This window comes from Ixodes scapularis, unplaced genomic scaffold, assembly GCF_016920785.2.
Source record: "Ixodes scapularis isolate PalLabHiFi unplaced genomic scaffold, ASM1692078v2 ptg002013l_1__unscaffolded, whole genome shotgun sequence".
Taxonomy (NCBI): Eukaryota; Metazoa; Arthropoda; class Arachnida; order Ixodida; family Ixodidae; genus Ixodes; species Ixodes scapularis.
In genome coordinates this window covers 71,595-85,273 of record NW_024610227.1, presented here as the reverse complement: position 1 = coordinate 85,273, position 13,679 = coordinate 71,595, and the positions used below count along the sequence as shown (strand labels likewise).

Genomic DNA, 13,679 nt, shown 5'->3' with positions numbered 1-13,679 from the left:
CGCACAACAAGTAAACAGGATGCGACAGAAAAAAAAATCAGTCGGAAAAATATATTCCTCGTAGATCCTTTCGAAATCCTTGACAGGTAGTCCGTCACGCACTCATCACCAGATCGTAGCGTCATCACGTTTAGCGCGCATCGAGAAGGGACAGAACCTTCATCTCCCGACCAAGGCCATATCAACATATCCGTGCGTCCAGTTCACAGCTAATGACGTGCGCCGAATGCATTGCACGAAACAACAAAATGTCCGTCCCTAGTCATCTGACTGCAGCCAACCGCACGCGCAGACCGCCATCCTCATTCCTATCGCGCGCCTCACCTCTTTTTAATCGACGCCGGTCGAAAGAGAACTTTCTTTCACAGTTGTTCCTTCTCACCAGCCCGTTTCGACTCCCTCACCCTTTTCATCTTTTTCCCCCTCGGCGACCCCCTTATCACCTATCGGCTAAAAGGTGAGCGAGAAGGTCACCGTCAGAGGAGGAGAGGGAGGACGCCGAGTATCAGTCAAAAGGAGCTGCTCCAAGGACGGCACCCCAACCGGTGCAAAGCAACCGTTTCCTGAGCATCTGATTCCGAAGCGCTTCTCGCAAGGCACTCAGGCAAACTTTGGCCGACAGAAACATCGGAGAAAATTAAGCTAGCTTTGAAGGAACACTAAAACAGGACCACTAAGGCTTGCTCCGTTACAATATCAACACCAAGCGCCGAAGGGAGGAAGTTGTACGATAAGTCGCGTTGCCTGAAGGCTTATGAGAGAGCACGCAGGCCACTGCGAAGCGATTGATGAGTCCAGCGTAACTCAGCAGACATCCATAATGATGGGAAGCCTGGAGTTTTTCACGAGGATCGTGGCTGCGGTCTACAGCTTCTTCTTCGCTCCGGACTCTGGCATCTTCAGGGATGTCCGCTTTACCGGACACGGCAAGAGAGTGCTGGTCAGTGGCTGTGACTCCGGCATCGGACTCCGAACTGCCGAGCGGCTCCACAAGGCGGGTTACCAAGTGCTGGCCGGATGCTTGTCTGACCAGAGCGATGGAGCCAAGAAGCTGTCCCTGCTGAAAGGCCCACATCCTGTGGTCGTGCTCCAGTTGGACATCACGAAGCAAGACAGCGTTCGGGAAGCGCTCAAGAAGGCGGAAGTTCAGGAGAAAGGTGAGCGGTGCTTGTTTTGCTCGTCCAATGTATGGCGAAAAGGCTATTGAAGAGAAGGAAAGGATGGGGAAAACATCCAATGCGGTCTGACAGTGCGCGCCTTTTACGCTGTCTCATTTGTGAAGGAACTAGAACTCACGAGTCCTTCACTAGTTGAAAACGTCAGGAAGGTATTTAGCAGACTCTTTTAATGGTTCGTTTATTAATGGCGTTAAAGAGTTAAGAAAGAAAATTATACCTGTAGAAATAAAATCATACGTTCCCAAGTTCAGTCACAAAACCTCGGCGTACTTGCCTCTAATGTGTGAGAATGATCTTGTAACCTCCATAAATTCAATGTCTATAACAAAGTCATCAGGTATACACAAAATACGTGTGCGAGATTTACGTTATATTATATATCATCTAAAACAAGTTCTACTTAAAATCATTAACGGTTCTCTTACTACAAGAAACATTTCTAAAGAGCCAAAAGTTGCAGTAATTAGGCCTCTTTACAAAGGCGGTAATAAAAAGGATTTAGGGAGTTACCGACTGATATCAATATCGCCAGTAATTTCGCATATCATGGAAAAATGGGTTCAGACAAATGTGAATACCTTCTGTAAAAAATGTTCTCCTATTACTGAATCGCAGTACGGGTTTCCGAAAAATAAAAAGACAACCGCACTTTTGGAGAATTTTTCGGACTGCATCAACGATATATTAGATAACAATAAAATTGCTCTTTTTTATTCCTAGATATATCGAAAGCTTCCGATATCATCGATCCTACGTTACTTTTAGGAAAACTTGAAAGAATGGGTTTTGAAGGACCATTGTATGATTTTTTTCCATGACTACCTCACAGACAGATTTCAGTTGGTGAAAACAGAAAATTGTGTTAGTAGTAAACCTCGGGTTCAGTGCGGACGTGTACCTCAAAGGAGCACTTTGCACCCGTTGCTATTTAACATTTACATAAATTAGTTAAATCTTTTACCGCTCCAGTCTAGAATCTTTTTATATGCAGACGATATAGTTCTACTATTACTATGTGACATGTACGAATACGCAATTTCAATATTTCAAAAGGACGCACACATGCTATTGCGGTAGTTTTCTGCCAATATTATTTCAATAAATAACCACAAAAGGAAAATTATGTGTTCCCGTAATCGCCATAAACAGGTGAAGCTAATGGCAGGTATTTATTTAAATTTGGGGCATGGCCACTCTTGTCAAAGTAATGCACTTCCATACGAACAATCTGTAAAATAATGAGGCATATTTTTTGACAAACATATTTTTTGAAATTATCAAGTAGAATTTATTAAAAAAAAAAAAAGGCTTCGCGTAGTATCAGCGTAACTTCACCGGTTAAAGAGCGTTTGTGGTATAAGTGTTAGGAAAACTGTTCTTATGGTCTAAGGAGAGTCGATCTTGCGATACAGTATTACTGTTTTCGGCCAATGTGCAGGAAATAAAAAGCTAGGAATGGACAGACTACTCAAAGAGATTGCGAGTAACGTTGCGTACGGAACCACGTTTGACAACCTTACCTAGTAATTGATATAAAAGTGAATGAACTAAATATAATGTTTTCTTTTTTAACTGTATGAATATGTAATATTAACACGGCATTACTACGATAAGAGCTCGAAAATTGAGCTCAAAAAGAGAAATCTAAGGTGCACAGAGAGTTACGTAATACCCAGAATACTTACGAACTACGGAAAGAAAATAAAACGGCATTATATTTCTTCCCTTTTCGATAAATTACCAGATAATTTGAGTAGTATATCATCCATCCGAACGGCAAAGAAAGTTTTAAAGAAGTGGCGTCTAGAATGTAAACCCTGATTTCCTGTTGTTTAGTGCTTTTTTTTCTTTTTTAGTGTAATGCGATGTTGACGTTCAATTGTTCATTATGGTATGTTTCACGTGAGGTCGCATGGTGTTGAGAATCTGTTTGTAATTCAGTGTTCAGCGATTTTGTTTTCTGTTTCATTACTCTATTTATAGGGTTACTTGTAATACTGTGTCCTATCCCTTCTACATATAAATGTTTTGGTCTGCCTGGTCCTACGCACCAGCTATATCTTCTTTGCTTCTGTGGGCCAGTTACCCTAAGTGTTTTTTTTTGTTTTTGTTTTTGTTTTTTTCGAAGGAATAAAAAACGTTATTATTATTAAAGCTGTCCCACCTCCGCCACGAGCTTTTCTAGCTTCGATAAAACTTCGGCCTCTCGCGAGCTTTGGGTGTGCACGCGCAGGCAAAGCACGATTGAAGGCAAAGCCCGGCAAAGGGCGTGCGAGAGACCGGGCATTACAAATAGACACCTTGCCGTTCTGATTCTGTCAGGGACTATTGACACGCACCAGAGACCGATTGTAGCTGTCACTAGAGGTTGGAATATTAAAAATAGAAATGGCGTGTCACAAACATATTTTACAAAAGACGGCCCGGTTCAAACTGAAGGCAGAGAGTTGTAAGGAAAGAAATACGAGGCTTTGATAAGCCGAGTAGATATAAACCGACGCGGATGCGTGCTAGCATCATGGTTGAACTCATTCTAATAGCATACATTGCATTACTAACGCTTTGATTTGCAGAAATGACCTTCAGAATTTCCATTGGGTGGTGCCAACTAAACACTAATAAACAAAAATAATTTAAAGACGTTTACAAATTTCTGTAATGCGAAATTAGAGCGCCGCTCTTGAGGTATCTTGATTTTGCTATACACCGTGCTAAACAAATTCACTTTCACTCTCATCACTCTCCTCACATACTGGTTCTGCACCCTCCTCCTTTTCCTCCTTCGTACCCCCCTCCATATCCTCCTCCTCCTCCATACCCTCCCCTCCTCCTCCTCTGTACCCTCCCCTACTCCCACAGTTTGCCCGCTAAATTTAGCCGGAAAATTGACGCCCCTTGACCTCAATACCAATTCAGTTTCCCCGCTAAATTTAGCGGGGAAAATGACGTCAGAAGACTTCATGTCACGCCAACTATGAACAAATTCAGTTTCTCCACCAGATTTAGCGAAAAAATTGACGTCACGTGACCTCAACACCAATTCAATTCCACGCTAATTTTAGCGGGAAAACTGAATTTGTGTTGAGGTCATGTGACGTCAGATTTACCGCTAAATTTAGCGGGGAAGCTGAATGCGAAGTGTTGCATCATGGGACGTCACAGACCTAAGCACCAATTCAGTTTCTTCGCTACATTTGGCGGGGAATTGAATTGGTGTATAGGTCTGTAACGTCCCGAAACGCAACGCGCACGGTTACGCCGACGGTGACGTCGACGCCGCAAAGCACGGGAACGAGCGCCCAAGAGCTGCGCTCCGATACACAACAGCTGGGCTATAAACCATATTAAACCAACTAGCTCAGCTCCAACCAGTAGTTCAGAATTGTCATATGGTAAAAGGTTCCTTTCATTCTCATCTCCGGTATGTTTGGAACAGACTGCTAACTCGTGGTCATGGTTTAGTTTTCCGCATCCCAGGAACATAGCTCTGAGTTGGTTGAATTCTATCTCAATAAAAGAATTAATTATTAAGTTTTTCTTTATATGTTTACAGGACTTTGGGGTTTGGTGAACAACGCCGGAGTCTGCGTGCTGGGCGAGTTCGAGTGGATGACACAGGAGCAGGTCGAAAATACCTTCGGGGTCAACGTCCTGGGAACTCTGCGATTGTCCAAAGCCTGCCTGCCTTACATCCGCAAAAGCAAAGGTGAAAACAAATTTACATCACGCATTCCTTTGCCCAGTTCGTTCTGTGTCAAGCGCGTGTCACTCATGCTTTCCTTGCATTCGCAGAAGCAGAAATGAACTCGTACGGGAAGCGTGTCCTTGCCTAGTGTAATGTGTGTGGTGTGCTTGTCATCCATGCTTGCGGTTCAAGAGGAGCCGAGCAATTCGAAAGCTGGCGTTGCAAGAAAAAGATCGTAGAAGATCCTTCATTTTGCCGCCTTTTCACTGAGGTAGCGTGTAAGTGATGTTTGTTTTATGAAAAACTGTTGACGACGTCGCCTTATCAGTGGCGCTCGGATCAGAAGCAGCTACCATTTCGTTTCCCTCACTCGCTATCGCTGCTGAAGACATTAGCTAGGGGACCAGAAATCAACCTGCAGACTCTTCATCTGAACGTCTGAACATCTGCCTCTTGCTCTGCTTGCCTTTTTTGAACAAACTTCAGGGGGCAATATAATGCAGTATAGGCGCGAAGGACAGGTTCGGGGAGAATCAACGAGTCCACATATACAATTCACCTTCTCGCAGTTATCTGAAAAAGGTAGTACCGCTCTTTTTTTTTCTTTTTTTTTTACTTTCATTGACAGATAAGACATATCACTAATTTCCGACGCCGTATTTTATTATTTAGGTTTTGATAATTTTTGACATTCTTCTGTGCCGCTCTCTAGTTCAACCATAAGCTCATAATTGCACAGTTAGTCGATCAAGTTCTTCGGCTGATCATACCCTTATTGTTTTTTGATCACCACATCGTTAGTCCGTCGCTTGGCTAGACGCAAAATAAAACAAAACTAAACAACGAACGACTGAGAAAGAAAACAACGCCAAAACTGAGAGAGGCGTTTCTCTCTTCCTGAATTCGCTTCCTTCAAGTTTTCCTGCAATAGACCTCCTTCCTAATGCATTTCATTAGTGCGTGCAAGATGCCACTGGAATTTATTTGGTTGGACACTCTCATTCTTTATACACCGTGGGTTCATTCACCGGGGCTGATGACTTGGTGTAATTATCAAATGCCGGGCATCAACCAGGTATTTCTTTCAGGTTTCATCAGGACCATGTTTCAAGCGCTCGTTGGAATACTAGATCAATCGCGTTATCAGCGAGAGCACATCGCTTGCTCGGCAAGGAGTTCTCGAATCGTGAAAATATGCTCTGGACAGTGGCGTAGCCAGGGGGGGGGGGGGGGGGGGGGGGGGGTGTTCAAGGGTCGACCACTCCCCGAAATTGTGTGGTTTTTTTCTTACCCATTTGCCCTTTCCCGTGTCAGTTTCTTTTTCTTTTTCGTGCCTCGCCGTTTTGTTGTGGCATAAAAAAAAAATCCTGTTCCTCTTTCTGTTCGACAACCCACTACGGCGAGGGGCCGGGCCCATTACATTCCAAAGCAAAGCAAAGCGAAGACGACGACACTGTCCGTGGACTGCGTGAGAAGCATAAGTTTGGCTTCGGCTCTCTGAAGAGCTTTCGCCGAACTCGGCGGTGTTTGTAGCTGAAGTCAGTCTTCAGGCTCGCAGATGCGAATGGCTCAGCACCCGACATCATAAAAGCCGCGAAATCATGACCTCGAAGGACGCTGACCTCACCTCGGAGAATACAGGCGGCTTGACTAAAATTCTCCTACCCTTTGAGTTCCAATGACTCGACGACAATTTCAGGGCAGCGAAACAAAATTCCAAAAATAGCAATACTTTGACTTTGTACAATAATGAGAAAACAGGACGACGAAATGACAAAGAGCTCAGCGTTTTTTTTTTATTTGTTATGTTCGTACCGTCTTCCATCTTTTTAGGATTTACTCGTCTGTACTCCTTTAGTTTCAGTAATACACCAATCAAAATGTAAAAATATAAAAAAACATCCCCCTTAATAATAAAAAAAAAAGAAGAAGGCGAGAGAGAAAGTGCAGCATATGCACCGTGTAAGCAACTTTAGAATTGCCTTAGTCACTTGGTTTCAAAGCGTACCTGGTATTTCTTTAATCGTTGCAGTGGGTAATGTTTATAATCTTGCGTTAAGCACATGAGACGGGAAAGTTCCTTTAAGTATATAGACTTTCGAAAAGTAGTTCAATAGCTAAGCTGTCGCTTGTCGCTTTTCTCAAGAATGATTATTGACCTATAACTTCAGGCGTACCATCAACGTCTCCAACGGAGCCGGCACGTTCGCGTCAGGCAGCATCGTCCGCCCTAGGCGAGAGCGATGTTGTGGCCAACGACGTCGGTCTCCATGTTGCAAGTCTTGACTCCGAGCAAATCTCCAGCCTGTGCGGAGCACTCGTTTCGCTAAATAAACTGCCTGGGAAAGTTCTGGTTTGGACAGAGATGCGGAGGGACCTCACCGCTTAGCGCGTCTGAGCGGAAGAGGCAACTTGCCTTTTCGCAAAGGCCTTGAATCTATATAATATAAACCGCCGGACGCAAATCCTGGCGGCCATCTTGCCCGTTAGCACCGCTGAAGCGGAACGTTGGTTCTCCAAACTTCGAAGACTGAAGACATACCTGAAAGCTTCAACGTCCCAGGAGCGCTAGCTACTCCGTTCTAAGCTGCGACTAGAAGCTCCGACTTCAGCGCGAGCTCGCTGGCTTTTGCAGTGCATTGATTGCGCGTGCCTGCACGTTCACACTTGTGTTAGCAAAGGCAGAATGCTCGCGCTGAAGGCGGAGCTTCTAGTCTCAGCTTAAGGGTGAACGGAGTATTGGGGTTGCGCTTCTGAACATTCTCCGAACATCTAAGCTAGGCAATAGTAGTCCCTGGAGATGAGGAACAAGGGGGACAAAGGACAAACACAAAACTCCAAACACAGCTAAATGACTAATGCGTGACCGAAAAGAAAAATGTTTTCCGGTGGCGCACCAGTCACCTAGCTGTGTTCGGAGTTTTGTGTTTGTCCTTTGTCCCCCTTGTCCACTTGTCCCGGGATTATTATTGTCCGTCTTGTCCAGCTCGCTTGCACCTTTGCATTTATTGCATTATCATCCAAGTCAACCATAAAAAAAGTCTTCTCGCTTCTTTCTATTGACAGACGGCGGTTTCCACTAAATCTTTAGACCCCACAAAATGATAGGTACCGGTACTTTTCTCTGCCACTTTCTCGTAAAACGACAACGAAGAACGGAAAGAACCCGTAACATGACCATAGCACAATAATTTTTGTAAATTGTGATCCGCGCAGAAAGAATGAGCGTGACGCTTCACTTGCCCATTGCCCCAGTGTGCATTGCAGTTATGTTTAATCGTATTCTACATTTCGCTATTCTCTGGCACCCTTCCGTATTTCTCAGTCATTGGATACCCGAGCGTTCCGCAGAGAAGTGCACGCACCGGAATATTTTGTGAGGCTCTCTGGACTTTTTTGTTCAATGCCCATTATTGTATTTCATGACTGCGTGTTTTCGTTGTTCGCCATTAAAGTTCCCCATCTTAAAGATTGGACGAGGGAGATGTGGCAACATTTTCGAATTTTTGTTTTCTACGAAAAAGGAAAATAGATACTAAAATTGTCTTTCGAACGGCTTGAGGAAAGAAAAACACCCACTGAAAAAACAAATGTCCTGGCTACGCCACTGGCTCTGGACATGACGGAATTTCATTGTCTCTTTAGGACGACTGGTGACCATCACGACCGTGATGGCCGTGTCCAGTTTCCCTGGAATGAGCGTCTACTGCGCCAGCAAGTTTGCCCTGGAGACCTTCTGCGACGTCCTCAGAATAGAACTGTCCAGGCACGGCGCCTACGCGAGTGTCATCCGACCGGGAGACCTTGTCAAGCACACCAGGATTCTGGAGGCTCAAAAGTCACACGCTCAGGTGAGATGCCTACCCAGGAAGCATGCCAGAAAAAAAAAAAAAACCCAACTTAGAACTACTTCGTTTCAATTTATCTGCGAGCGAAGCCAAAGCTAGAAGCGCGAGACCAGCGCTTTGTGCGTTTCACCCCAGCTTGCACGCTCGAGCAAAGCCTGAACGCAAGGAGCTTCCGTGCACGCGCTTCCAGCTTCCAGCGTTGGGCCTAATACGATTCTTCTCCCAAGCGTTAGATAGTGCCGAAGTTTTTTTTTTTCTTCTTTCTTTGGCGTTTTGATGGCTTTATTTTTTTTATTTTTTGCTCGTCAGATATTTGCCAAATTGCTAGACTTGAGCCAAAATTGTTAGGCATTAGCCAAACAACTCACAGTGAAGCCTTGATCCGGCACATTTTTGGCAATTTGAGCCCAAAGTTGCCACGTGAAAAACTGAACACTCAAAAGTGCAGCCTACCTCTGGCACTTATCTGGCGATTTAAGCCCAAAAAATACCAAATCACAGTCACACTACCTGCGGTGAAGCTGCTTAGACTAACGTTGGAACTTGTTTGGCGAATTAGGGAGAATATACCTAGAACATCAAGTTTGGCTTTATGTCAGCTTCTTCGAGATTGCGATGCCCTAAATTCCAAGACAAAGACAAAAGTATGACCCAAAAAATTGTGGTACCTACCTCATTACTAGGACTGGACAATTGATCGATTAACCTTCCAATTAACTAATTAAGACTTGAACTTTGAGCACTTCTTTTAACCGGCCAATCAGTAATATTCATGGCATGAAAGGTTCTGTGGAAAATAAAAAAAGGCCTGCTTGATTAGTTGGTGCTCATATTTTCACTGTAACAGGCAACACCGTTCTCTTCGAAGATAAAGCACTTTAGTATACCACTTGGATGTCATGAAATGAAATTATAAGGTTAAATATTACTATATAATATTTTATTTATTAAAATTGTTTACTCCTGTTGCATATTTGTCGGTTGTAACACGACAAATTCCAAATTAGGATATACGAACTCTCATTGACGACATAGTATAATCAACAAAACAAAAATCTGTAGTACTGACACATTCTCTAGGTCTTTAGAAAATGTGCTTCACACACTTTCAAATGGCCTGGAGCTTAATACAGCAGATTAATCGATTGAGGGGTGACAATCAACCGGGTTAAAAGTTTTAATCTACACCCGGCTCTCCTGATTACTTTACCGGCGTTTTTGTTTAGTGCATCAAGGTAAGACAACCACTCGTGTTTGCGCTAAATCTTTTGTTGGGGAAAACCAAAGTATGTTCGCGTACTTTGCATATAGCGTATAGCGACACGCTACTAATGGGACATGTACCATAGCAATATCTGGGGTCCGCATACAGCCCGTGGAAATGTCTCTGAGATTGAACATCTTTGTACCACAACATACGGCTACCAGTCACCGCTGTCGGAGAGAGTATGTTTATTGTACTACGAAAACTCGCCATATTCGGACATCCTTGAGGTTGACAACTTCGCGATAACAACAACTGTCATTTCCTTCATGAGGCTCGACTTCAAGGCTGCGGGGGCAAGCTTGCGTAGGTAATTGCGTAGATTTTAAAGAAAGAAAGAGAGAGAGAGAAAAATAAATAAAGGAAAGATGGGGAGCCTAGTCTGAATGTAAACATATGCTGATTGTCGTATACTCGAAGGAAAAGGAAGGTGAACAAGAATGACTGGGCGAGGCATGACCACGAGCAGTCTTGCACACGTTACTAGAAAAAAAAGTTAACGATTACAATTACAATTACACTAAGTTAAAAAAAAGATATTAAATTAGATTATTTGATTACTCGAGTAGAAGAGTAATCGGCCGTTACTTGAACAAGTAACCGTTACTTTCTCGATTCCTTCAAATTTTCAAAATGATAGGTTGTTCTGCCAGTTTGAAAACGATTCTTTCGTGCCGTCCACTATCGAATGACATAGAATCACCAAATTATATTTCTCATCTCCTTATACACTTCTGTTGGTAAACAATCCTCGTGTGAGACACTTTGTTCGAGAATTTCTTGGTAGGAAACTTTTACAAACAAAACTGAGGAGAAAGATTACTCTTGCAATTAATTCTTAATAAATGTGTTCAAACGATTACAGAATTGCTCCTAAAAGCAGTTTATTACAAGTTATTTGATTACTAGAAACGAGTATCGTAGAATTCTGCCCGTAAGCCATAAGTATACAAAGCGCACAACTGCGTTGTGTCCCCATGTACGGCTAGCACGACTAATCTCGCCGCTGCGCTTTTTTTTTTTCTCCGCAGGACATGTGGAACGCCATGGACAGCGAACAGCAGAGCCTCTACGAGCCCTACATGGCGGCCTTCATCAGCGGTCGTGCCAACAGCGGAGGCATGCTGGGCACCGAAGCGCTGGACGACTCTCCGGTCTTCGGCCACATCGAACACGCGCTGGGAGCGGCCCGACCTCGGGCCCGCTACATGAGCGACAAGAGCCTGTGGCCAGTCTTCCTGCGGTTCCTGGCCCTCCTACCCACCACCCTGTCGGATGCCCTCCAGTCCCTCTGCTACCGCGTCATCTTCCTCCACTACGGCTCCCAGTTCGCCGAGAAATCTACGACGGAGAAAGTTCGATAAGATGACGGCTGACGTGCGCCTTCGACCGGTGCAGCATCGCCCAGAATGATCGAAACTCGCGAACGACCTCCTCTCTCTCCATGGAACGTCATCAGAGTCAGATGGTGCCAACTCGGCAATGAACCTCTTTCGAGACACCATCGAACCGCATTGGCAGTCGCCATTTCTCGGACTAGGTGGCAAAAGCTACCGCCCGTTAACAAAGGGTATAGATATTAACATCTATCCATCCATCCGGGCACAAAGCTTGGGATTGGATCCGAGTCCTCAGAAAACCTCAACCCTAGTTCTCAATATGAGCTGAGCCGAGTTCACGCCGAACTCTGGTGCAGCCCTCGTGTCCGTTACATGCTCAGAGTACGTGCCCATGGCGCGAGCTCTTCTTAAAAAAGTGGCTAGGGTACAAAATTGTTTTCGAGGTCGCCCGGTGCAGAGTGAAAATCCGCATAATCATCATGATCATCATCATCATCAATTGGACCCGAACCCGCACAGGCCTTGATTATCCTAGGTTGTGTGTACTGCCACAAGAGGTCTTGCCCGGCGACGGTCAACCGCAGTGTCTGAACAAGATGCAGCTGTGATAGCTTTGTTCTCTTTCAACGAGAGAGACGCTTCGAGGAGTGCGTAGATTGGTCGGTGCCGTCAGAGGACAAGAGAAGAAAGAGGTCTGCCCGAGTGCCTTTCTCCGAAGAGTGGCCAACGACGAGGAGATTATTGACTAGGTATCTCGAGTCACGGTGGACGCTCGTGCGAGTGAGGTGCTGCAGGCCGCAGATAAAAAGAACAATCGTCTGCGAGTGGACTATATATGGTGGCTTGAATCGCCGATTAGAGTGACTTCAGAAGGATGCGAGGGCTACGGGCCCTTACGTGCCACATTGTGCTTGACGCTGGCCGTCAGGGCTTCAGCACTGTGTTTTATAGTTATCCCAGAGGTCGCTCGAAGCGACCCCAGGGGAATACGCGAAACGGGTACTTCTCTATTGTGAGGAGTTGTTTCGCTCCGTCGAACATACAAATAAAAACGTCATCTGACTCGCGTTACCCAGTTTGTCTACATTTTTGCACCAGTTTGTTAGTACGATACTGTAAAATTTAAGACACTTAAAGGACCGGTGCAACGATATTCAATTGGAATGTTTTTCACTCTACACGAGCTTACTGGCACACCTGGGGCTCAAGGATAGTCACACGCAATGCCATTGGCCAAGAAACTCCTTTGTTGCGGTGTAATTTCAGGCACAAAAGCGATCATTTTCATTCAATCTCTCCTTTGCAAAATTTGATGACGTAACTCGGGTATCGCAGTACACCCAAGTGACGATATTTGAATGCGGTTCATAGATTGGACCCGAGCATTGCGTGGGCACTCGACTTGGGCTCGTGACAATTGCTAGCTCGAGAAGCATTCGGGTTGTGACCCGTGTCCAATCGCTGCAACGACGGCAACAGCCGAGCCATAACAATGTCTGGAACTCAGCGCGTGTCCTGCGCTTTGCCAACCCCAGCGCGTGGCTATGATCAACACTGGCGGCATATAATCGGCTCCAGATCACGTGGCCGCTTGTTCTGGCTGCGAGTTGAGGGGATGAACGCTGCTCGTTTTTCTTAATTTTTTTTCTTGGACTTCTATTGCGTGGGTTGAAAAACGAACGCGTGTTTCATAGGTCATTAACGTTAGGGATACGTTTTAAGCGGTATTTGCGCGAAGTACCAATATTGTTGCATCGCTCCTTTAAAGAGCAATGGCCTTTTTTAATGTAACATTGAAATCAGATAAATGAAATAGGATCAAGGATATCATGTTCTTATGAACTTTTGATACTTCTTAAATACTCAAACCCTTTATTTTCGCTGTCCTAATTTTTCGCGAATTTCATTTCATTCTATTTATTATATGTCTCTCAGGGCCCGAAGACATTACAGGGAGGAGTGGGGCACAGTAAATAGAACAAAGCAAATAACAATGAAAAGGCAAAAACTACACGAAATAACTACTAAACATCATTTAACAGGTTTGTAATCAAATGAAACAAATATCAGTGAAAAGGCAAACAATACACAAACTTACTACTAAACATCATGTAAGAAGTTAGTAATGGCAATCTTAAATTTATCTGAGGCAGTGATTGTAACGATGGCTGCGGGAAGGCGGTTCCAGTTAATCGAGGTTTGAGGCAAAAAAGAGGCATTAAAGGTAGATGGGCTGCAATGAGGGATCCCAACTTTAATAATCGCTGCGTGATGATATGTAAAATGGTTAAGAAAATAGTGCTTGGCGGAGAGGGATAAATCTTATGAAACAGGCATAGGCGGGATATCTTTCGACGACGAGAA

At 44.5% G+C, this 13,679-nt stretch overlaps 1 protein-coding gene across 1 annotated transcript; it reads left to right on the top strand.

The window, feature by feature from the left end:
* Positions 1 to 820: 820 nt before the first annotated feature.
* On the top strand, positions 821 to 11,339 carry LOC120837685 (retinol dehydrogenase 7). Its single transcript, XM_040207222.3, has 4 exons — positions 821 to 1,157; positions 4,732 to 4,884; positions 8,509 to 8,714; positions 11,007 to 11,339. The coding sequence occupies exons 1-4, from the start codon at positions 821 to 823 to the stop codon at positions 11,337 to 11,339; spliced, it is 1,029 nt and encodes a 342-aa protein (XP_040063156.1).
* The last annotated feature ends 2,340 nt before the right edge of the window (positions 11,340 to 13,679 follow it).

Coding starts and splice junctions, on each gene's coding strand:
- LOC120837685 (XM_040207222.3), top strand. CDS start 821: ATGATGGGAAGCCTGGAGTTTTTCACGAGGATCGTGGCTGCGGTCTAC. Junction 1,158..4,731: donor GGCGGAAGTTCAGGAGAAAG/GTGAGCGGTGCT, acceptor ATATGTTTACAG/GACTTTGGGGTTTGGTGAAC. Junction 4,885..8,508: donor TTACATCCGCAAAAGCAAAG/GTGAAAACAAAT, acceptor TTGTCTCTTTAG/GACGACTGGTGACCATCACG.